Consider the following 26,417-nt stretch of genomic DNA (forward strand, 5'->3'; position numbering starts at 1 on the left):
TTGGACGGGCATTAGTACTGAAGGTGTTTTCATTCAGAATGAGACAATAATAGTTATGATATACATAAGGCATTACAGTAACACTTCTTTGATGGAACCAATCAAGTTTGACCTCTGACCCAATGGATTGTTACTGTTTGCTCCAAATGGTTATCAAAGTAAATTACATTTGATGTCATTACTTTGTGTACTGGGTTTGTCTGACCTTATGAACTCGACAAACACCTTATTCAAGCAAGCCCTTTGAAGTCTATTTGTAGCCATGAATACATTGAACCAACACAAATAACAGTAAAAAGCCTTTAGAGTTTTACTTCTACAATTGGTACCACAGGGTATCTATGTTTTTTTTTTTTTTTTATCTCTCTCTCTCTTTCTCTCTCCCTTTCTAGCTATGCTCAACTGTAGTTAAATTGAAAACGTATGGCACTTAAGGTAGAAACAGTACTAACGCCCTAGGCAAGCTTCCATAGAATACCTCAATATTTTCATTTTTCAAACATGAGACATTTTTCACAGACATGTTACCATATATAGTTATTGTACATACAGACAAAAATCCATTTTGAGTTGAAGCATCCATTTACCATTCATGTGAAGGTCGGGAGAGACTGTCGAACAAGTGGCAGATATTATTTGATACTACTACTTCTTCAGTAGTTTCACTGAGAAACCTAAACCCAATTTGTGTTTGGCAGACTATTAAGATAAGATCCATATCAAGTCATTCTACAAATATGCATGCCTAATCAATAAAGCATTTTGTTTACAAAGTACCAACATCATTTAAACACAAAAGCATTTGTGGGGTATTAGCACGTGCCTGTGTACCTGAATGTGTCTTTCATAAAAGACTTCACTGTATCTCATTTAGCATGTAAATATATGAAGCGTAAATAGATACCATATGGAGGATTAAGAAGCACAAATGTGCAATTAACTGGCAAAGCAGAGCAATGCAGAGCAAAACAATTCATCTGCATTTGTTTGTCTGTTTACCCCCCCCCCCCCCCTGCCCCCCCCCTCCACCCTCCCACCACCCTCCACACCCCCACACACACCTCATCCCCAAGGTTTCTGGTTGCTATGGGGATGGACGTGGGTGGTGCGTGGTGAGCGATAACTCTTACCTGCTCAGGTTTACGGAGACGCGCAGTTAGGCTGGCAGACTGTAGTCCTAGTGAACGATGACTTGTACAAAAGTGTGAATATTTACTTGCAAGCGCTTCGTGGATATTGACAATGACCGAGCAGATTGTGACCGGAGAGCTCTTTCTCCCTGCCTGCCACTTGGGGCATCCTGGTGTACTGTAACCTCATCTCAAACACTAAACACAGCGTCTGCATCGTGTGGGAGGTCGAAACGCTGTGGCCACTTTATTCCACTTGGATGGGACGTGTGCTGTTTTTCCACCAAATTGAATTGAATTAAGTGTGCTGTGACTTTTGTAATTGAATTGTGCATTAAGCATATTTTTTTTTACTGTTTCATGGATTTGTAATTATTTTTTGTCGTAACAATAATGAATATGACGCTTCCATCGGCAATACGTGGAAAGTTGGGGGCAGAAGGGATAGAGGGGGTGATCTTGTCATTTGTGCACCCCGGGTTCAAAACCGTTAAATGCCAAAGGTACTTTTTGTTATACCATTCCTAACTGCCACCCCTGAGGTAGACCAGAGGTTATCCTCAGACAGGGATTGGATTTTTGCATTTTATGATGGGTCACTGTGATTTGTAAACCTTGTAATTTTTTCAGGTTGCATGGTATTTGCTCAATCCGCATCCCATTGTTTTTGTAATACAGCCTAGTTTACCAATTTGACATGAGACAATGTCACTTTTTCCTTGAATCTGAATCCAAAATTGGCCTTTCTCTGTTCAACAACACTCCATGAGCTGTTGTCATAACTTTGTTGGAGAATTTTTATATTGAAAAAAATATATAAAATGTCCAGTAGTAGACAAAAAGGGAAAATAAGTTACACTTTTAGGGACACTTTTGAGAATACTCTTGGCTGCATATAACTAAGGACAGTTTATCCCCTTGTTTCATTGAGGGGGGCTGAACCCAACTGAACTGCAACCGAATGTATTCTAAGTAAGTGGTCCTTACTTAGAATACTGGAGTTTTGCATTCTGGAAAGCTTCAAAACGGCCTTAAATCTTCTTATCGATAAAGGGAACGGATTTCTACAGCTCCATCTTCTGTTCCACAAGCAAAAGCACTAATTACCCTGCAGTCTCTATCGTGCTGCTGCTGTTTCCCAAATCAATGAGGGGAAGAAAATAAAATGAAGGGAAAAAAGAGGGAGATTTTCTGAGGCTTACACTCCTCAAAGACGTCCTTTAAATTGGAATGGAAAAATGTCAAGTGTTGTGCTTTGCAAAGAAGCAATGGGAAATTGAAAATCCTCTCGTTGCCCATAGCTGACAGACTTTCTCATTGCCAGAGACGTCCTCAACCAAAACAATCGCCTGCAAAAACGCTGAATTATTTACATATTCCACTTGGGTGCATAAACATCAATGTTTTATGCCTGGATGGGCAAGAATGGGCGCAAACATTCCATGACAGCTAGTATCATATTACACTGCGGTATGGCTATGGATCCCTGCAAGGGAATGTAGGGAACGATGGCAATTCAGTACTAGAACCTGGACAGAACCCACAAGGGAGGTCAATAAATTGATCCACACCCAGAGGCCAATGAGTCTGCCACGTCAGCATTCATTTGAACCCGGCTTCATTTATTGATGATATAATAGTTTTGCCAAGTAAAGTCAATGTTGATGCAATGATATATCTCCAGCATTCCCTTTCTCTTTTACTCGTTTTACCCTGGGTGTGAGGGAGAAGAGAGCAAAGTAATCCAAGTAGTGAGATTGGCAGCGTTCTTGTGTGCCAATGTTTAAGCATAAATACTCTCAATGTTGTGAGTTTGTATAAAACACTGTTTCCCGTCAATGCAGGTTCAAGCGATATTTCTCCAGTTCACTGAGACATGGGCGGTACTGAGTTGTCTAACACAACAAGATGCTTGAAAAAGTCCTCCGGTCAGTCACAATGGGAATCACAAGGCCTTTGTTCCACGGAAACAAAAAGAACGGACAGATCCGCTTTCAGAAGTATTTTTCACGTCAGTAAATTGTTGAGCTCATCAGACACAATCAAACAATTTCAATTGTTTGAAATATCTAACTTATGACTGTAAAACCTCATTTAACCTCATCCATTTCTTAGCTCTATCCTTCTGCTTCCTCTCATCTCTTTTCCAGTAACCTGTTTGTCATTTACGTCTGGTTGGTTGGGCATCACATGCTTCATTATGGCCTAGCTCTGGAAAATGTGCTGTGCGGGCACTTGCCGACACAAAGACATTTACTCACACAAGCAGGCACAGGTCTAGGAGATCATTGTAGATTAATGTCTCCTTTTAGTTCCACACGAACCAAGCTCAGGTAATCCCTTCATTTGCTTCAAAATAGAGCTTTAGGAACATTACCTCTAAATGGTAGGGGAGTGTTTTCGATTCAGCTACACTTCGGGAAAAAAAAAAATATATTTTTGAATAACAAAAGCTTGAGACACTGTGACTAACAGTGAAAGCAGTCGAGATATGAAGATTGCAGATTGATATGTAAACATGGGCCCCCCGAATGAAAACAACAGCTTCACAATTTCACACACACACTCACACACACACACACACACACACACACACACACACAGACATACTCTTGCACGCATAGTGACCCACGCACACCCACAAACAAACACAACACCAACACGCACAGTTTTTTCTTTACAGACAGTTCTATGTCAATGCCAATCACTTTGCCTTATAGATCAATTGCCTTCACAAACTTCAGAGTCAAATGATACTGTATCTATTTTTGGGGGGGGCTGCGTTGCGATGCATGCAATTGTAAACATTAGATGTTGGAGTTTCATACACAACACAACACAACAGAATGGCTGTCACTTTACCATCAGAAGAAGAATGCTTGAGCTTGCTTGGGCACGGATGGCCTGGATTCATTGTCAGGACTCCATATCATGAGAAAACAGTGAGTTACATGAGTGTGCACTGTGCCTCAAACAGATGTTGAAACTATGAGGAAACACCAAATCAATGGCTAATGTCTGACTCCTGTACTTCTCAGTGTGCTTTTGGCACTGCTTTTACTTATAGAGGCTTGTCTAGACGACGGCGGTTCTAAAAGTGCAAATTTGAATCTTCTGTTTGGTGGTACTGTGATGGGTAGGGTACTAGCCAAACTCTATTTCATATCTCATTAATGACGAAATGTCTAAATGTCATTATTCCGGAACCCTGCTTTGAATGTACTTTCAGGGCTTTCAGGCTTTCTATAAACATTTCTACTAAAAGCTGTCTAGATTCAGATTGTTGCAATAGATATGACGAATAGACCCCTAATTAGAGCATATTTGAGGATAGTAAGTACTGTAATGAAGAATTAAACAGCCACATAATAGTCAGACACATTAAGGAAAGGGAACGTGCATTAGTTCGTTTGACTCTTCATCATGTTTGACAGCTCTGAGTCGCGGCTCCTCACCAGTCGTTATCCTCGTCCCTGATCACAGAGTCGATAGCTTCTACTTTGATGTTTGTTGATTTACTTATTCATGTGAAATATGTGAAGAATGGGATTGCAGCACCCGACTTGTGATGCCATGCGGATCAGTCAGACTCTCAAAGAAACGCACAGACAGAGACACGTCCACTCGAATCCCAGTCCTTCGGTCCCACGCTGTACATTGCAATGGTGGTATTTTGCTTGCAGTAAGGCTGAATTGATGACCTTGTCTGAAGATGGCGGGTCCTGTTCCCTCTCACGTCATTGATGATCATCAGAGTGGTAGGGGAGGGGGAGGAGGGGGGGATATGTTCCTAACTCACCGAGTTGTGCTGTAAATCTTGCTGTCTCATGCGGGTGCACGGCATATTGATCTTTGTGCTAAGAAAAATATAGTCCTCCTCACCCATTCCCCGCTGTTGATATATGGCCTTGTGATGTAGACAATAAGTTGCAGAGGCCTTCAAAAAGATGCAGGGCTAGGACCAGGTTCCGTGAGTCTTTGGCTTACTGAACCGCCCGCCATTGTGACCAGAGAAAAAACTGTTAAACAGAGAAATCAAAACAGGGAAAACCCAAATGGATCCTCTGATGTAAAACATGAACAAAGCATCAATAAATGAGCAACAACAGACCAAATTGTAAACAAAGCTGTTGGAGTTTTGGCAGGCCACCCCAACAGCAGATCTTCATAGAGCTTGCAGAGCCTCAGACCCAAATAATAAAAAAACTTTTGTTGATATTCTTGGTTGATGCCCGCCTCTTATTATTGTGTAACGCTTGGGGGAAATACTTTTTCTTGAAGTATTGACACAATTGCATGGGGTTTATGTCAAGATGCTGTAAGAAAAACAACATATTCAAAATACAACCTAAAACTAGCAGAAATTTGAATTGTTTTTGAATCAGCAACCATTGTGATGAGACGGTTTTTGTGTACATAATGATTATGTACAACAAAACCTTCTCATTGAGGAGGTTTCTTCTCATGAGTACATATGCTGTCAAGCCAAATTTCACATTAGGACATTCTTTCACTACTGGTGGAAACCACATTGGATTTAATGTTAATGTTTTTTTTTTTTTTTTTGTGGATGGAATACCACAGGTTTGCTTCAGTATAATTTTCCCTTAAAAGGGTTGCAATGGCAACAAGTTAGAGTTTTCAGACAATCCATGATTTTAATATTTTAGGTATTGTAAATATTCTTGTACTATGAATATAAAAAATACAATCACAACTTGATTCAATGTACAGTATAGTATAGAACTGGGGAAATTACATTTGTCAAGAAAGTATTTATATTACTGTGAACTATTAATGTGATAATAATGTGATAATATGTATCTTATGGTACAAATTTAAAAGCACAGACGAGTCCCCTCGGTTATGCGTTCATACAAACTGACGAAAACCTTCAATGCTGCCCTCAACCAAACTTAACCACAGTTGACTCAGCCTATTCAGACAGAAACCCTTTCGAACCACATTTTCCCCTTGGGGATCAATAAAGGACCTTATATTACAAAGTACTGTACCTACGACTATTTGAAATTGTAAATAGGGGTTTTAGGGTTCTGGTCAGGCAGGCTGCGGGTTAACAGAGGCCGCCAGCTCTCTCTCTCTCTCTCTCTCTCTCTCTCTCTCTCTCTCTCTCTCTCTCTCTCTCTCTCTCTCTCTCTCTCTCTCTCTCTTGGCTGTGGGCACAGTGGAAACAGATGGGCAATGGTGCGCCGTGGCAGACTTCCCCCATTCCCGTCACACAGTGGTGAGGTACGGAAAATGTTCCTCACAGCAACACGTACAGTAGGAGTCCCCGCAGTTCACACAGGCATTGCTCCTCAGGCTATTCATTCATCCGATATAAAGGCCTCTTTCAGTGTCCATATCCTGAACTATGGGGACCTGCAGCACAGTTGACTGAAGATAACTTGGCAACACCTTGTCTCTTTCATTTCAGCTGCAAAGTACATTCAGCTGCATTTCCTTTCACTTGATATACCATACACTCCCATCACTATATTCCGTATCTCTCTTAGTTTGCTTTCACAGTCAGTTAGAGCTTGTGCCATGATGAGTGCAAGCAAAATAAAAAGACAACACAGACTTGATTTGAAGCCAGGAGAGTCTGGGACGACTGTCAGAGAGAATGCAGCGACAGGGACCCCAGACTTAGGAAAAGAAACCTGCTCTGTGCGTCCTGGCGTGGGGGGAGGAGAGAAATGAAGACACAATGCAATAATCTCTTTCGAATTAATTTGCGGTCTGAGCTCCGTGAGTCCCTAATTTGGTCCTGCACACGTCACGTCCTCCCTCTCCCAATCTGTCACTTGCTCCACCCCTCTCTCTCTCTCTCTCTCTCTCTCTCTCTCTCTCTCTCTCTCTCTCTCTCTCTCTCTCTCTCTCTCTCTCTCTCTCTCTCTCTCTCTCTTCATCCCACTCCTTCTCAATCCCCCTCTCTCCTGGCCTGTTCTCTTACTTTAACACCTATTCTGTTTCTTTCCCTCCTCTTGCGCTCTGCCTAAGGTCTTTGTTAGGCAGTCTTTTGTGGTGAATGTGGGGAAGGGAGAATGGGGCACTGGGAAGAAGTGGAGGCCTGATTGGTAAGGAGAGCGTAGGACCCGGAGCCATGGGAGATGAAATGAGTGGATTTTACAACCATTTTAGCAATCGAGAGAGAGAGAGAGAGAGAGACAGAGAGAGAGAGAGGTGGAAGAGGACCATGGATACTCAACCCCATCCTTAATTCATATGGAGAAGTTAACCTTTCTGCATTTGGGTATTCTGAGAGAAAGCTGGGGGCATTTCAAAGAATCCTTCTGTAACCCACATCTGCAGTCCGAATTCTCATATCCTTGACCTCATTTAACTTCCAACGGAGTCAGAATACTCCGTCCGCAAGTATTCCTGTTACAACAGGCATTATATTGACATGGTAAAAACGGGTGTAGATTCCCCCCCCAAAAAAAAATATTGTGAGTGCGATACAATCAGCGATGCTCTGGACAACCCAAGGAAGGTCACTCTGTTTTCCAGCTGGTTGCTCATCCTAAATTGGTCTCGGTTGTCCTAATGAGAATAGATGGTGAGCCGAGGGAGGACTCAGTGGTCTGAGCTGAACCTCTCTTCTGCTCCAGAGGACACGAAGGTCACAGGAGAGGGAACGAGCAATGCTCACTCTTCATTCATCCGTCTCTCACCTTCATACAACCAGGTCCAATCCACAACAAAGTCATGTCCGGCACATCAAGGAACCTGAGAACGACTCATACGAAAACAAAATATAATCGCGTAAACTTTTTCCCCCCCTGCATCCTTCTGTAACCATCCTAGTTTGCAGGGCGAGTTTGAGTCGAGTTGAGAGAGAGAGAAAACAAAGGTAAAATGGACTGGTGATGGGGAGAGCTGAAAGCCCTGAACAATAGACAGAAGTGTGGTCTTTAATAATACAGAGGTATGGCTCTCAGGATGGGGCGAGCAGGTAGTAAGGGTCTGGGTGATTTATTGTTCGTCTTGAACAAGTGCATCCAGTAGGTCTGTATCAGCTCTAGACCTCAAGATACCGGCTCGCTTCCAAAAACCTCTCAAGGTCACCAGAGACCTACGGTATCTATCCTCAACGATGACATCAGCTTATATTTTTTGCCGTGCATTCTGTTATTTTGTGGTTGTCTTTTTTTGTTGTTGTACAAACTAGAGGGTGTGCTTCTGGATGAGAAGATCTGCAAAGAGAATGATCTGTGTACCGTACATGGCAGCTTGTTTAGTAGCCTAACTGTATGTGTTTTTCTGTATTTTGTATAGCCCAATTCACAAGCAATGTCACTAAGGGATTCACATATGCCCATACAATTACATCTAAACCAACCTAAACCCTCAAAGAAGACAAGGAAAACTGAAACATTTAAGAAACCTTGGGAGGAGCAATTCAGTGAGGGATCCCCTCCTCCAGAGATGGTTGGTGAAACAGAGAGGTTATGACCATGGGCTGAATTATGCAAAAATAATAGAGATAAAGATATAAAAATTTGCAAGTTAATGATGGCTTAAACACATACCGTATATTCAGAGTTAGGAATTAGTACACCATTTGCAGCGTCCGTCATTGACGTTTGTTGGCTGGGCAGTGGTCAGCTACATGTGAGATGAATATACAGCGCAGAAAATCCACGTCTCCTAGGACACAAGACAATGTACAAACAAGCTTCACGATTATATTCAGATGCATGTGGCTTTCTAACCTTTTTTTTAATTGACCAACTTCAAGGTCATGTGCACCTGACAGGAAACAACTACACTTACAGGTCTAGCAAGTACGGTCACAGGAGCCAAACCTGTCATATCCATCACTGAAGCAGAGGTCAGCTGAAATGCCATAGGGATCAACTTTTGGTGATGCGATTTAGGAACTGTCAATGGATGATGCATTTGATTAGTGGTGCCAAATCACCCTGCCCAGGACTCAAGGAGGCCAGAAGAAGGAAATCGCAGCCAAGGTGGAGAAGAGACTCTGATAATATTCCCTCTGTATTTTGTGATACTTGTGTTGGCAGTAGCAACACGTGCAGGCAGGAGCATGGTTTTATCTATCAGTGAGGCAGCGCCCCGTTCTTTTCACTCGCCACTGTTTGTACACACACACACACACACCCTCTCTCTCCCGCCCCCTCTATCGTTCTCTCTCTCCCTCTCTCTCTCTCTCTCTCTCTCTCTCTCTCTCTCTCTCTCTCTCTCTCTCTCTCTCTCTGACACACGCGCACACTCGGTGAGACCGTCTGCCTGGGACCAGCACGCACGCACATTCTCTCTCCGCTCTTGCCTCGCGCACCACTGCGGTAACAGCGGCGGGGACTGACACTGGCACTTGTTTCAACACAAGGCATCACAGGTATTGCCGGACCGTTTATTACTTTCTCACTGGAAAATAAGAGGACTTCACTTCACTGACGCCATTCAAGGAGGAGATAACAGCATCTCCGAGATACTTGCCTGCAGCTCAGTGAGAGAAGAACGGGAAAACTTGAATTTTTTGCTTCGTGATATCACACATTTAATAACCTTGGAAGTGAGACCTGGTATTTGAGAGAGGATGGGACCTTTACTCTGTTCTATCGTCCTCTGTCTGAGTGCCGCTGTCCCGCAGTTTGTGAAAGGTGAGTGGAAAAGCAGTTAACTGTAGGGATGTTAAGAGTAGCCTATGTTTCATATATACAATTCTTGGTTTCCTTCACGACCCAATTTCCCCAAGTAGATAATAATTGTCATTAACTATAATTTAACATGCCGACTTCCAAGTCACGTAATCTGGTAATAGCCTCCTTCATGGTGCCTGCAGCTAGTCCAGTTTTTAATTCATTGAAAGTATGAAGTGAATGTTTTTATAAAGAAGCAGTCACAATCGAATCAATAATGTATACAGCAGCCTGCGAGTTTATTCATGGATCATTTTGCGTAATGTAAAATCAAAGGAGCCCTATGCTTGCCGGACTTCTAGCCTGTTACTATCTACAGTAGCCTACACTAGTCGACTGTTTCTATCGAAATAATGTGATAGGCGCGCGTAATATCTCTCATGTAGGCTACTGTAGATTGTGTGAGGCGCGCATCTGATTGATAGGGCAACATTTGAATGCCATATAGAATTACAATATTGTTTACACAATAATTGCTAAACATAGTTGTCTAATGAAAGCTGTAGCTTAAATAAATAAATACGGTCTAGCTTGCCTAGTTGTTGTCTCAGATTAATCTAGACAAATCGTTTGTTGTTACAACCTGTCCATCATTTATAATCTCTATCCCATGTTGTAGACGTCACTTCAGAGTGTCGGGTCTGTCTGGGTCACATAGGCTATAGCACTTTGTTACAGTATGATAAAGAAAATATTTGTAGGCCTGCACCGGACGCTTTGTGAACAAGACAGATGAGATTTAAAACATCTGGCATATCCTCCATGGAAACGTCCCCCAGTCGTGTTTTTCGGTATATTTATATCTTTTTTTATAAATCAGGATCCATGATTTATTATATCACAAATCCTGGACTCTAAAACAGACAAGATAGGTTTCCTGTGATAGATCTTAAAACTCTCATAGACTGTTAATTGGTCACTGAGATTATACAATGCAACCTACTCCAAATTAAATCCCAGGTTAGAGTTGTTTTGTCCATTCGTTTTGGCTGCTTGGTTGTGGTGTTTTCTTTTTCTCGGCACTCGACTCCATTAAGCCTATGTAAATATGATCGTTGGATTGGAAGAACGCATACAGGTCATGTGACTCTTCCTGTCTCTACTCATTTGGCCCCACTGTAGCCCTTGGTGTCAGCGTTGCCAGACAGACAGGCTCACTCCCTCCCGAGTGACTGTGCCTGAAGCAGAGATTGTAAGGCTGCCGGGTTCCTGAGCTCGCCCGTGTCAGCTCTTAGCGTCTGCGCTTACAAGACATAATACCCCCTCCAAGGCCAGAATAATGTACGCAGAACTGGGGTGCAATTGTTTTAATGCTCAGCGGGCTACGGGAAAAATAAAATACACCCACAATGACTTGTTTAATTAATCATCATAGGCTATCCCAATTACATTTCTCGGTAGAATATAGTGGGATTTTACCCATCAGTTTAATGGCTTGGCTCATCCATTGAGGTACACACTTGCTAAATGTTGGGGTGTTAGAGAAGCGTTAATATCTTCTATTAATGATATATTTATTTACTTGCTCTCACTAGAGATAATACTTTATCTTTCTTTTATTGTTTCATGTGATATCATATGGTCAGTCAGATGGGATCATAAACAATGATTCAAGTGTATTGTTTCCTCCAAACTGTATGTAGATGTATATATATATAGAGAGAGAGAAGCAGTAGGCTGAATCCATATTTTTGCCAGCAACAAAAGAAAAGCACTCAAGGGTAGAGAAACTGTGTCACAGCACAACCCACAAATCAATGTAATATCTCATAGTGTGTGGATTCTCAGCTTCAAGTTTGCAAGTTAGATCCTGTAGTATTGATCGGCACACATTGGAACTGGAAAACATTTGGGGTTTGTGTGGAAAAAAAGGAAAATGCTATATCAAATCCTTTTTTTACAATTCTATTTCTCAGTTAACCCTCTGCATTGTCCAAGATAGCCGGTGTCTTTGGAAACAGCCACTAACAAACATTCAGAGCTTCTCAGGGCAGCATCTCTGTCCACTGAAACATAATCAATGGTCCTGAAACATCTACCTCCAGGTAAAGCTGGCTGCACTGTTCTGTGTCACTGTGCAATACATCACTTCCTCTCTTTGGTTCCTGAGGTGGATTTGTCAACCATTGTTTGTGTTCCAGCCTACCACACACAGGGCAACCGACTTGACTGAGAGTTGAACCTTCAGAGTTCCGCAACCACCTTCTTCTATAGATGCAAACATTTGAATCATTAGGATGTGAACGACCTATTTGGGTATTTGTGTTACTGTACACGTCCCACAGTGAGCTTGTTAAAATCTTGATCATCTGGGTTGCAACGTTCCCGATAACACAATTGCAAAGTACGCATGACTCTGCCATCTAGACTAGGAATGTTGAACCCCCACATTAGTAAATCATAGTGGACTTGTGAACAGGGCTCTGGATAGAAATAGCGCTGAATGAGATGTACAGAATTGCGTTTCTTCTGAAGGTTCTAGTCAACATCTGATCAGCCGAACAATCTACATGTACATCAGAGGCTTATTGCACTTGGGAACTATTCATGATCATGGTAAAGATCAAGGAGACTGGGATGTTGAGCACTGAATCTCCTTATTCGTTTCTAATGGCACCATTGCCCTTATCTACAGCATCTTTATGATACCTATCATGGAATCCATCACAAACACGAAAAAAATGTTTGATTTAAAAATGCTGAATTACAAGATGGGAAAGTCTGTGAGACAGATTCTAGGAATAATAACTTGTACTTTTTTGTCCCTGTCTCTTCTAATAATGAATCCAAGCTGAATTGACCTTGGATGACATTGAAGATGATTATTTGAAGTAAAATGATGCTTATTCTCATAAAGGAAATATTCATCTTCCCCACACTAAGGAAATAAGGGCTTGCATAATCATCAAATGAAACATATTAGCAGAACCTGTGGCATAATACATGCTGATGATCCATCCATCTGGAAAACCCATTAGATTTACCAATCTTTCTGTGAAGGTTGTGTTTGGGTCACTTTTAATAACCTAGTCTTGCAATTTACCTCACTGCCCTTCACCCTTCCTTTTAAATGGCATGGTCTTCAATCAATGGACAGAGGTCAAACTCCTCAGTGATCATCAGCCAAGATAACAACCAAATCCTGCACAGGCTGGGCTCTGATTGGACAAACTCCCACGTGTATGCAAATAACACTTGGAAACAGGAACAAAAATTCATTAATATTTGCACACTGCCCTCTCTCCTTGATGAAGTGACATTGGCTGTGCCCCTTGTTCTTGCCTTACTCACGTTGGCTGGGTTTGATTGCACTAGTCATTGTCATTACAGATGCTGTTTAGGGCATTTGTCTCGTGCTCTGACAGCCTAATGGCTGTGTGTACATGTCGCTGTTGTCCACCCTATCTCTCATGTCTGACTTATTACTTTGCATCACGGATGGCTCTAATAATACTTGCATGTTTAAGTCATGTCTGTAATGTCCAAACAGATTATTCTGTTGCAGTAAATTGAGATGGTATGCATTGAGGACAATGAAGCCTCTGGAAAATGCTTGGATCCACCTAAATAATATGATATGCTGACACAGTGCCTTGCCCTTCCACCTCGCAAGAAGATAGTCTGAAACAGTCCAGGATTGATTCCACCTTGCAGCGTTGTATGGCGCTCAGGTGGAATGTTTCTGCCGTCTGTATGTGCAGAGTTTGCACGTTCTCTCCATGCATACAAGGGTATCCTCCACGAATAACCCAGATAAAAACCTGCAGAGCAGATCTCTGTTCCGTCCCTGGCCATGCACAGGGTGAACTGTTGGACTTTGTCCCCTGTCGCCTTGATATGACAGATCACTGCTCCTAGTTGACCTCGGAAGAAGAGCACCACGATGGGAAATGTCAGGGGAATATTTTCCTGGGATTGTGTGTGTTGGTATAGCTGTTCCCTGCACATGTGTGTGTTTTACGAAGCATGATGAATAAAGATGTATTGATCTACTTCAGTATCATCAGCTTTTAGGCATCTATGATTCTGTAACCTGTTTGCTACAAAACCCACTCCAAACCAATATTTTTTGTTGTAGTACTCTCTCTGCATTTCCAAGGGGGGGAATCCCAGCCATTCCAATTTCACGGAACACCTTATTATTTAAAATAAATTTCTTCGGTTTCTTCTTTTTTGACTGAAATGTACTGCCGATGCTGACTGTAAGTGATCGGGATTTCTCAGTAGGTCCATCACTGAGAAAGATGTCAGTTATTGATGTGTTTACTGGAATGAATCCTATTTCCACTCAATCAATAGCTTAATTCGGAGTATGACTCCACAAAACAGAAATTGGTAACACTTTAGATCCAGGTGCTTGTAATAACATTAGTAAACAGGTAACAAGGCCATAGCTAGCACAGTATCATTATTATTTTTACAATTATTAACACATATTAATGTTAATCAGCATTTTATGAGGGCCTTATTACTAGTGGGCGAGACCATGCCCTCAGTCTTGTCTAACGCATCTGTCAAGTGGGTAATGCTCCGTGCTTTTGATATATTTCATGTCACCTGAGGTGCACTCACGTAAAATCCGCAAAGTTTGCCGCGGAGTAGGTATCGTTATGTTACATGAGTGCCTGGAGGTATTGGGAGGATTAGCGAAGCATTAGAGCAGTGGTGCTTCTCCAAGATGGCCTCTTCATCAACCATTTCCCATTTCTTACGTAACTTATTTCAAAAATCACATCTGAATAAAGACCATCAATCAGTCAATCAAGCAAATGTATTTATGAAGCAATATCACATCTGTACATTTTAAGGGTTTCCATTGTCTAGATGTTTAAGTTGTTTGAGACGTGACATGTTACATCACTCAGGTGTACAGTATTACTATAGCTCTGCACATCATTCTTTTTTATTACAAATTATGTAACAAACCAGATCAAAACTCTGGACCTTTCACTGATAGGAGACAGTGATTATCCAGACCAGGGTCCTCACACTATGCTGTAGACGGTCCCCTTCAAGACTGCACATTCAATCAATGCTGTCAATGTTGTTGATATGGAAGCACTACTACAAAAAAATCACACAATGTTGCCATGTGTATTGAATGCCACTTGGATATTATAAAAGAGACACTGCAGGGCTGTTTGCAATGTGAAGGACAGCTGAATCAGCCAGTGGTAACTGCCAGGGCATTGTACCCACAGCACGGGCAAAAAGAGACCATTTGGCTGTACTTTCCTACTTGGTAATGCCTGTCATACCATACCGTCATCATAGTCATAGCCGGAAAAGAACATAGACAACATTTATTAACATAATAAAAAATATATAATACAAATTAAAGTCGTTATCCGTCATAGGGAATCAGAGATTGCGGTAACACAGGAAAAAAAGCTTGCCAGTACAAATTTGTCCTGGGCAACTGAACCTAGAGATTTGGACTGTTGCACGTACGGGACATGACAATAATAAATGTTTAATTTTCATTTGATTTGAAGGGTATTATTTTTTTGGGCAGATGAATTACATAAATCAAATCAGATGAAGACTTTGGAATAAACCAGTGCATTAGCCGGTACCAGGAGCCTTTGCGGTTCCAATTTCTTGGCTATGAAAGTGTGAAGTGCTCCAAAATTTTGAGCAGAACGAATGCGAATGACCGTGTTCACCATAACAATAATTTAGGACTCAACTGCTGAAAGAACTCGTGTGGTTTTCTGAGCTTGTCTTCCTATTGTGTCCTGCATTCTACTCCCTACATTGAGGTGATAGGTCGGATATCAATCAATCACATTTATTTACATAGCACGTGTCAAGAAGTGCTAGATATGAATGAATACAGATCTATTTCCTGCAGTAAATGAAAAACCATAAACAACTGACCACGATGTGAACAGATGTGCAGTCATGTTCAAAGCCAGTTGAGGTTTTTCAGCAAAAAGCACATTTTGGGTATGTGAGCTTAAAGTCATTTTAAGGAGATTATGGTGCAAAGACAGTGGAATGATGTTCAAGGTTGTGATATTTCATCTATTCTCGACTAACTATTGACCGATTCCTTCAGTTCCAGAGACAATACAGTGAGTTCTCATGTCTTTCATGTCACAATACTAACAGGTAAAAATACAGTCAAAGTCAAAGTTAACTTTTCCACTTTATATAATTGATCTCAAAGTAAGGCTGGACCATTTCCATTGTTCCAGTTCCATTGTTCAACAATTCAAGAGGACCTATATAAAAACACTCCTTGTGTTAATTGAACAGTTTGACATTTCCTGTGTAAGAACGCACAACATAGGCTTAGGGTTTTAATTTCACAAACTATAAATGTGTTCTAAGCTCTTAAGCTCATGGCATAATTGATGTACTGAAGACATATCTGTCAGGAACTACACCATGCTTAAGCTTGCCTTAGTCAAAATAAGATTGCAATTGCAAAGAGCTTTTCGTCCTTTCATGAAATTTCCCCACGAGGGCATACGAGGGGAACACTTTATTTTCAATAAGCTCAATCATTTTATTCCCAATCAGATGCACGACGGTGGCTTAAGACCGTTCCATGGACATGCACCGGGGGATCAACAAGTACATTTAAGATCCAGTAAAGATGCATGTATGAGGAACGCTTTCTCCAGGATGCATGCATGCTAGATCCAGTAGTGAGGTTACGTCCCCAGATCTCTGTTCCTCTTCTTTGCCTCATTCCACGCCCCTGTTCCCTGTCCCCCCCACCCCCACTCCCTGTTCCCATCTCTTCTCTCTTCTTTAGCTGACTCTCACAGCATGATGCTGTTAGGCCTGTTAGCTACATTAGGCACAGGCAATATCACAGATTTTGTCTCTGCATTTCATCTCATTCCCGGGCTCATCATCTCTCCTGGAGTTCACAGCATATTCCATGCTCTGTTAACTTTTATTTAATTTGATTTGCCAGGTCTTGTGACTGTACAGTATGACAGTATGTGATTGTGTGCACGTGTGTGTGTGTGTGTGTGTGTGTGTGTGTGTGTGTGTGTGTGTGTGTAGCTGTATTTGTCTCTATGGGTGCCATGCGGAAGTTTTCATATCAAAAGCTTTGAGAGGTAACCCAGAAATGTCACACATACAAAGTTATTCTGGATCTAGGCTAAGACGTTGCTTTAGATTTGAAGCTTCACTCATTTTCCTGATAAACAGCATATGAGCCCTCAAATGTCTTACCAAAGCCTCCTAATTTATTTATGTTTTTACATTTTTAAGAATATCCGTAATTACTTATGCTGTGCTGAACGTGAATGACGCCTTATAGTGGTATGTGAATGTATGTGTGAATGTGCAAAGTGTATGTGCATGGTGTGTGTGTGTACGGTATCAGTATCTCAGAGGGATTATTTGGTTTATAAAACTTGAGAAGATATAAAACAAAAGCTATCTCTACTGAAGATTGAGGTGTGATTCGCTAAGCCAAGTATCTCCAGTCCAGCTGTGCTCAATTACCCAAGGGAGCAGTGCCAAGAGAACAACTTAGACAGAGACTATGTGGAATGTCTCTACTAAGCATATGTTTGGGGCAATATTTGGATACAGAATATTTCACCTTGGAAGTAACCTTTAAATAACATTCGAAAAGGATTGCAATGGATGAGGTTCAAATTGTTGAAGATATGGGAAAGATTACAGAATGTGTGGACGCAGTACTGTAGAAGGCATTGCACACAAAAAAGGGTTGGGGTTTGAGTCAGAGGTAGCAGCATAGTTCCCAGCCAGAACAAAGTTCAAATAGATGCTCGCCTGACTTGGACCATGAGCATGGTGTTTCTTTGGAGTACTGGGACAATGGTTGCAATCTCTTGCACCAGAATGAGGAAAAGGGTTACAATCCTAAAAGGAGTTTGGGCTTGGGGATTGAAAGGTGATATCTTTCTTTCCAACAGTTTTCCTTTGAAGCGCCCCCTTTGCTACTTTCAAGGCACCTGCTCATCCTCTGGGGCATCGTCATTCTCTCACTCTCTCACTCCCCGTCTTTTCCATGATTTAGAAGGTTTAGAAGACGCCTGCTTCAAAGGTCATATTATGCTTTTGCTCTCCAACTCCATACATTTAATTTTATGTCTGGTTGTCAGTTGCTATGTGATTTCGATATATCACGACGCAGCTGTGTGTTCTGTCCAGACATTAGATTAGCACAACACCACTTCAGAAAATAGATCTCAAACGATAAAGGCAAGAGATAGCGTAACATTTTCAGTCCTCTGCTGCTTCCTCTCCATTGCGAGTCTCTGTCGGTCTCTCTCCTCTCTCTCTCTCTCTCTCTCTCTCTCTCTCTCTCTCTCTCTCTCTCTCTCTCTCTCTCTCTCTCTGTATTTGTCCCTCCTTCCTCTTTTTATGAACTCTCTTTCATTTTCCTTGATATGTGACTACATGTGAATGTTTGCCAGTTTGTTCATCACAGCGGGTGGTCTGGAGGTTCCATCAGTTTCCTCTGAGGAAAGGAAGAATTGTTAGTAGTCACAGAGATATCCGTTTCTCTTCTACCTCAGCTGTGTAAACACAATGCATACCAGATCCTTGCTTAATTGTGCTGCATAACACCGCTGTGATAAGCTATCAAGCACATAATCATCCCAAAAAGAAAAGAAAAAATAATTGTGTCTGAATGTAGCATTCCTGTATAGATCATTTTGTTCTTCTCATTTTTCTAAAAGGATTACATTTGCCAAGCCAGGTGGCCCTAGAGCCTAACCTGCCCTCTGTTTTATTTAGTGTTTGTCGAGGATGAAATATTCACTAGCATGTTCTTTAATCTCGCCCAGATGCAGTAGGTAGGCCTTCACCACCTAAGTATTCTTTTCACACTGTCTCAGGCCTTGGAGGCTAAGACTGATCACACGTGTTCACAGAGAGCTCTAATTATATCACATCACCTCCTAATGTATTCCTTGGCAAGCTGCTGCTGCTGCTTGCCTCCTGATCCAGTTTGATGTCAGGAACAAACACTGTGATAGGTTAGTCACTACACTGCGTGATTTGCGTACACAAGTTTGTGTCGCGCATATGCTAATGTTTTTTGTCCGTCCTGCGTTTTCGAAGGCTTTGTTTTCACCTAAGTGGTTTGATTCCCGATACCTCCAGCAACACTTCTCAAACACACACACACACACGTACACACACACACAAAACTACAGAAGAAACTTTACTCAGAGTCTTGCCAAGTAGAAGGTGTTAGATGGCGGGTTAGACTTTGGCAGACATACTACACTCATGACAATGGTGACACTCCATCTTTCATATCACGATGACGTGTTACAATTGTTTGGTGGATCTTTGGGAGGAGATATAAGACAGTGTTTCACAACCAGTCCCATGAGGATAATGGGTACAAATAGTTTCTTAGTTACGATGGCTTCGGTCTGTCATCGGAGTCATGCAACAAAAGTGAGACATCTGGCTTTAGTTCCTAAATCTGTCATTCATAGTTTATGTCTTTGGGCAGAAACTAGTTAGAAAATTGGACAACTTTTGAAGCATTGGGTTGTTGTGATTTATTTTGTTCTGTGACACAGCAGACTTTGAGATGTTGCAAGACTTCATTACTTGATCAAATTATTCTTGAAAATGTTGTGGTTGGGAGGAGTCATTTCGTATTCATTCAAAAAGCATTGAGTAACCACCACGAAAACAGGAAAGTTTAATGAGTCAACCGTTTATGAAACAGGTCACAGTAATGCCTAACATACCAATAAATATTCATCCGTCTCTCAACTCCCTAATGTTCTGCTACATCATGCGGTGCTCTGTTACGCCTTTAACTACCCTTTCTACCCCAAATCCCTTCTCACCATCACGAGTACTCAAATCAGAGTCTCATCTCACCACATGTTTTATGGATAATATCATCACTACAACTAAGGCACGAGGAGGAATCTGGTAGTTCTTGTTCTTGTTCCTGAAGTAGGGCATCTTTTAATGAGAGTGGAGGAGGAAGGTGACAGAATGTCGTGTTTAAATTGGTCAGCTTCAGAAATTCAAGAGCAAAGTGACCTAAATGGCTATGACACGTATCGGTAACTGAGAGGACTTTCATCCATTTCAAAGCTAATATTTAAAGCTAAGGCATTTAGTGTGGTACATCATCATTAATTCCAATCACTGGACTGATCCAACGTTTACTCGTGAGGACAGTTGGAATGGATCCTAGTTAAATGGGAACAATCACCTGCCTAACAATACCTGACTAACTGAATAGGAAGTCAAAAAGCAGAGAAGGAGAATGACAGCAAGTTACACTTACACATCATAAAACTTTTGGCCGTTTGGCCGTTTGGCCATGCTCAAACAGGACCTTAGGAACTAGAGTGACCAAAAATGTTTTTAAACAGTAAGTTTAGAAGCCCGAGTTTACCTTCTTGATGTTTGACTGAACGCTGCCTGTTAGCTGAAGTGTGGAGAAAGACCTGTCAGTAACTGTATGCAAAATATATTTTCTAGAATTTAGCAAGGTTAAGTGGACTGTGGAAAAAAATCAAACATTATATAGCTGTGAAGAGTAAGTTTGGGATTTCAGCTTTTACAACCTATTACACAACGTTTTACATTCTTGACACTGGCAGATGTCCCAAATTATAGTCACTCAGTAATACATTCCTCCACTCTTGCTTTACGTGCTGAGAAAGTGTCTGAAATCTTTATTAACAGTTTTTTTTTACCTCCATATTCACATTTAAAGACTTTCTGTTGAAATTCCAGGAACTTTATGATTTACTGAGCTATAGAGTAGGTTCACCATCCAGGAGCCTAGTTGTCCATGTTCTAGATGACTCACTAAGCCCTGGAACCTGGCAAGACCCTGAGCAGAGTGCATAATCGCTGGCCCCAGCCCATGATGAGGTGAAGTATTGATCTCTTCCACAGACGAAAGCCCTCTGTGTATCTCTGAAGGGCTTAGAGCAGGCTGAGGAGAGGACCAGGCGTTGCGCCCGTAATGAGGGCTACTGAGGTTAGAACAGGGACCAGCTTAGTCTTAACAAGGAAAGAGACCTTTACCCTCACAGAGAAAAGAAGCTGGCTGGACACATTTCATTTCGGCCACCTCCTCCACTACCCCGGTCTGATCTTCATTGTTTGAACTAACCCTAACCCCAACCACACAGATCGTGGCCAAGACGGCCTTTGAGAATGCAGGGCTCCTCAATGGTTTCCCCACACCGCAAATAGTTGGGGAAGCAATTTTGATTCAATCTTGGTTTTAAGGAAGGAAAGTAGTGGAGGTGGTCTCAAGTGTATGGAAGCACTTATCAGACAAAGTGGTCCATGTGGATAAGCTAACTCGGATTGGTTGGAGGCCTCAAAGTGCCCAGATGGTCCATCCATGGTTTGGATGGAGACATCGAGATGTCTGGGACCACTGATTTGGTCTTCAGACATGGAACCCAAGCAAAAGGAAGAGTGTGTGTGTCTGTGTTTGTAGTTCAAGTGATAATTATATTCGGGGAAGCCACCTACCTCACAGTGACCGAAGCACAACCACACCACAGTGATTATAGGGTTTGGGTTCAGTCCCAAACCACACTGTACCAGATCCATGACCACAGCGGTTTGAGTTTCAAAATGCTAAGCGCTGACATCATGGTGACTGGTGAGGACCCGAGTAGGAAACAGTAGCAGAGATGAACCATCGTTTTGTCGTAGTTCCAATTGTGATCTCTGGGCTATTGCCACATATGAGTCACGTCAGCCTTTGAGATTTGTTTTCCCGTTTGAAATGAAGAAATGAAGACCTCTTTGTCTAAACTCCTGTGTGGTCTCAGACGTCACGGACACTTGCCAGATATATTTAATCGCCGTCGGCGATTCCGTCTTAACAGCACCTTCACAGGAACCTCTCATCTTCAAACCCCTCGCAGCGAGGCGCATCAGATTTATCTCTCTGGACTGTGGCCCCCCCAAGAGCAGCAGAGCCTGCTCCCTGTCATTGAAAAATGCTATGGCTGTCATAGCATGAAATGCCTCACTCTCTCTCTCCCTCTCACTCTCTCTCTCTCTCTCTCTCTCTCTCTCTCACTCTCTCTCTCTCTCTCTCTCTCTCTCTCTCTCTCTCTCTCTCTCTCTCTCTCTCTCTCTCTCTCTCTCTCTCTCTCTCGCTCTCACTCTCTCTCTCCCTCTCACTCTCTCTCTCTCTCTCTCTCTCTCTCTCCTCCATGCATTGTTTTGTGGCTTCCTTTGAGAACAGACTTGTGTTGTCTTGTTAGGACCACGTTGTCTATCTTCCTGTTCGCTTGCGGTGCCAAAGCCCTTTTCGGTATTTTCTCAATATCTTCCTCTCCTCGTTCTGCTGCCTGTGGCCTACGCCAAACGTGTTCCTTGCAGCCATTACACCCAATTAGCAGGATAGAAGTGTCCGTCCCCCCGTCCCCCACCCACGCTCCTACAGTACGTGGCATACAGAAGTGTAGCGTGAGATGAATCAGGCGCTTTTATTCTTTTGATGAGAACAATGTCCTATTCACAAAGCCTTTTGTGTTCTATTATGGTTGGTTGTAACTGGGTCTCTGTATGTGAAGCATAGAATGAGAAGAATGTATAAAATAGGCACCATAATAGGTCTGTTTTGGAGATATTCCGTAAACCATTTTGCCCAGAAAGCAAGCATCTGTTAGGGTTGTTGTCCTAATGTCGAAAAGGCTTATTAATGGTTGACTGGAAAGCCAAGGGATTCTAGGCTTCCACAGCTTTTTAGGGTGAGTGTGTGTGAACAAAACCGTCCGCCATAGGCTCTCTCTGTGTGTTTGTCTCCCTGTCTTCTGTAGGGGAAGTGTGTGAACCCAGTCCGGGTGTGAACGGGGCTACCTGTCTGAATTCTCACACTGACGAGTTCTTCTCATGTGAGTTGCAAGGGGGTTTTCTCGGTGTGCTGGTAGTGCAGAGTTCCGTAAGAGAGATCCACAGAATCTCCCCCCACGTGAAATCACACGTTTCATCTTTCGTCGCGTCTGCAAGGACACAGTCAGTCAAACCCCATAGATGGCTGGGGCTGGTGGTAAAGCGAGGCGGGGCGCGAGCACCTGTCAGTGCGGCATCAGTGGTGTTATATGTAGCAGCTCACAGGTGGTGAGGTGTGTTCCCTTTTCGCATTGTTAAAATGGCAGCCCATCTGGTGTGTGACAGCTTGGCTTCCCCTGCTTATGCCACGCTTCCCTGCTTCCCTTCCTTTCTCCGCGGCGACGCCCTGTTGAAACACGGTAGAATCCTTGATCCCCCCCCCACAGACAATCCCCGTACAGTGTGACGATTGAACCGATATTCATATCCGCACACTTTTTATGTTCAATCCCCCTGCTCTTGTTTTTCCCTCTCTCTCGCTCTTTGCCCCGATTCCCCTATAATCCATCGTTCTTTATTTCTGGCCATCCCTTCCGACACTCTCCTTCCTTAATCATTCATTCACTCACACAAACAAACACAAGAGCTTGTCCCCCGTCTCACTTTTCACCTCTGTGTGCTGGCTGTCATGTTTTATTTACACGTACGGCCTGAAAGTCATGAAAAAGTAAAACGAGAGATGGCAAGGGTTTTGACCCAGCCCACCGCTTCACCAGAAAGTAGCAAATGTGACTTTTCGAAGGGAAGCGAGCGGCAAATAAGTAGCATGCTAATAGTGTAACCGTTCTCTTCGGCAATATGTTTTTCTGCAATGAAGCACTAAGCGCCAAGTGTGTGTTCTCTTTTAGTGTGTATTTTCACTTTCCACGAAGTGCATGTGGAAAACACAAAATGATTAAATGCTGAAAGGCGTTAAAAAAGTACTTTCGAATAAAACAATAGCTACTGTGTAACATTTGTCAGCATCTTTGTCCTAGGCTCAGGGGACGTGCTTGGCTTTCTGACAGATCACAGCTCTGCCAGGGAAACAAATGTAGGCTTTTAAACCTTGACATGACATCTACATACAATGGATAGGGGGGTCGAGAATGAAACTCATTCAGTGTAACAGAACAAGAGTTCAAGAAATCTGACAGTGATCTTCCTATACAAAATCTAAAATATCACACCTTGAATCTGCCACTGACTGAATGTTTACTGATTCTTTTTCCAGTCTTGCAGTCTGACACAGATTTGGGAAACAAATTGATGAAAAGTGCACAACAATGATCGCCCTGTTCTAGGGAAAGCTTGTGTGTCAAAACGTTGCCTTAGTCTTTCAGAGAGTTGATGTAGGTGACGTGTGTTTGTTCAACTTTATCTCGGGCGTGAAAAAAACAATTTAATTGCAATTCCATGTTTGTATTTCTTTTTTTCCTACTCAAGAACAAGTACTCAAAACAATGGCTGTAAATGTGCCGTGTTATTATAACTTGATCACAACACACTTGTTAATACGAAACCAAGCCAGAAGGAATAACATTGCATACTGCGTACTATTCTTACATTCAAAGGATTATTGTCTAGTTTCAAAGAGTTTTAGTACATGTAATGCATGTCTAATGGAAGCCAGATGAGTAGCAAGGGAGACTCCCTGTTCATTCTTTCTTAGTACGGATTCTCTCTCTCTCCCCCCCACCCCCTTTATCTCTCTCTCTCTCTCTCTCTCTCTCTCTCTCTCTCTCTCTCTCTCTCTCTCTCGTCTCTCTACCAAAAGCCACATGTCAACATTGCAGCCAGTGGTTTGTGGAGGACTTTACCCATCACTTCTGTAGGGCTGACAAGCCTGGAGATATGGGGATGGATGGTTTTACATTTTCCTTGCGAGGAAGCCGTTTGTTTCTAGTTAAGGGGTTGTGCACAAACGTTGGAATCCCTTAGATGGCACTCTGGGATAATGAGTGGCATCAAGACATGATCACCAGTTCTCTAAAGTGCCTTAGCTAAATGGTGACACAATGTAACAAAGGATGGCTTACCCAGCAGATTTTCTGAACGGGTGTCATTTTATAGTCTCAGTGAAGAGTGAGGAGTGCTCTCACTTCTTCACTTCTTTCATCTGTTTCCAGCAGCTGATCTGCATGACTCATTTTACAGAATTTCCATTCCAAGCAGTCAAAGGTACCTTGATTGCATTATTAAAGTCTTGTTGTGGAACAAACAACAGAAAGGTCGCGATAAAGGTGAAATTCACAGTGTTGCACCACATATTTAAAAGGAAACAGGAAAAATAAAGAATAAATGAAGGCCATTAGCCCCAGCTAGAAGACTTTACTACAAGCTTCTTTAACTCTCGTTACTTTTGCTAAATCAATGGTTCCATCTTCAAAGAGTCTTTCATGTGAGTAATCCCTCTTTAAAAGTCTGCATGTTAAGTGCAAAGAACCAAGGAGCTCTTGAATTGTTGTAGTAAAGTAATCAAGAAGTTCAATCCTTGCAGCAGATGAGTTCATGTTTCACACTTTTCAAATTCCTGGCTGGAAAGTCTCCAAAAGCGTCCTTTAATACCGTTTCACTCTACTGGTCTATTCTTCATCATAGATGAATGCACTCATGTGTAAACGCACAGCTTCCACAGCTTCCGAGTCTTGATCGCACTTTTGGAATCGTTTTGATCTGGTCAGACGTCGAAAGACATTTCCTGCTATTGGTGGATTCATATGAATCCATTTTACCCACAGCAGCAAGCAAACCTTTCCAAAAAAGTACTCAAAGCTACTTCCTATTCAACATGCACAAGCAAGATTGCACTTGTAGAGTTCCAGTGCTTCAGATTTATCACCGGACCACTTGACAGACACAAACAGGATTTGTCAACCGCAGAGTGTTGTCTCGGCTGCCAGCATTAGCAGTGACAGTGCTGTCACTCCTGATACCACGCTGCTAAATGGAGATAAGATCCATTACCCAGATTGGTTTTGACCTTGTCGTGGGCTGGGGGCCGAGGGGCATGGAGCGCGAGTGATATGCATTTCTCTGCCATCGCATTAGGTCCTTTTTGTCAGCACCATTCAGCGTTGTCCAGGCGCCACTGTCGTGGTTTCACAGCTCAAGGATTTGATAAGTCATTACATAGCACATTATATATTCATTGAGGTCATTGGTGCCATCGATTTCTTTTGACTAGCAGTCCATTGTTGAATATAGAACTGAAACGGACACTGAAAGGAGTGAAACATATTTGAGCCAAAGCAGGCCAGTTTTAACAATGTGAATTTTGATCAATATTTTGGGCCAAAACGTTTTTGGATGCTGTGACTCATAGTCTGGGAGTCCCTATCTTGCTGGCGCAGAGCAATGACAAAGTTACCAGACAGTACTACTGTACAACCGAGGGTACATCACTTCACGAAAAGTCTGAAAAACATCACCGGTACGACCAAATGGGGTACATTTACATAAAGTAATTAAGACTATTAACTTGAGAATCAGGAACACATCTCTTAGAAGATTAGTAAAATGACTCAAATTTAATTAATCTGGGTATATCAAGCCCTGGATATATCCTGTAGCATAGAGAAATAAGAATATATTTATTTATTTATATATACTATCCATTACTTTGGACAATACTCAAAGTCACTTATATTTATATTGTTGTCAAGTATATATTTATTAACTCAGCAGAATATCAATGCTAACAGATTACAGTTCATACTAAAACATTTCTGAATGTTGCCGATGTGTTCGTACCAGATATGTATTGTGCCAACTGCGTACTGTG

At 42.1% G+C, this 26,417-nt stretch overlaps 1 protein-coding gene across 2 annotated transcripts in view; it reads left to right on the forward strand.

The window, feature by feature from the left end:
- Positions 1–9,324: 9,324 nt before the first annotated feature.
- edil3a (EGF-like repeats and discoidin I-like domains 3a) overlaps positions 9,325–26,417 on the forward strand; it is an 81,789-nt gene continuing 64,696 nt past the window's right edge. Inside the window, exons 1-2 of one of the 2 annotated variants that reach the window (XM_062454470.1) lie at positions 9,325–9,760; positions 22,582–22,656. In XM_062454470.1, the coding sequence (XP_062310454.1) occupies positions 9,697–9,760; positions 22,582–22,656 (139 nt within the window). In that variant the 5' untranslated portion in view covers positions 9,325–9,696. The remainder of the gene's footprint in view (positions 9,761–22,581; positions 22,657–26,417) is intronic. The other variant, XM_062454471.1, reaches the window with a different exon arrangement.

This window comes from Osmerus eperlanus, chromosome 28 (assembly GCF_963692335.1).
Source record: "Osmerus eperlanus chromosome 28, fOsmEpe2.1, whole genome shotgun sequence".
NCBI lineage: Eukaryota > Metazoa > Chordata > Actinopteri > Osmeriformes > Osmeridae > Osmerus > Osmerus eperlanus.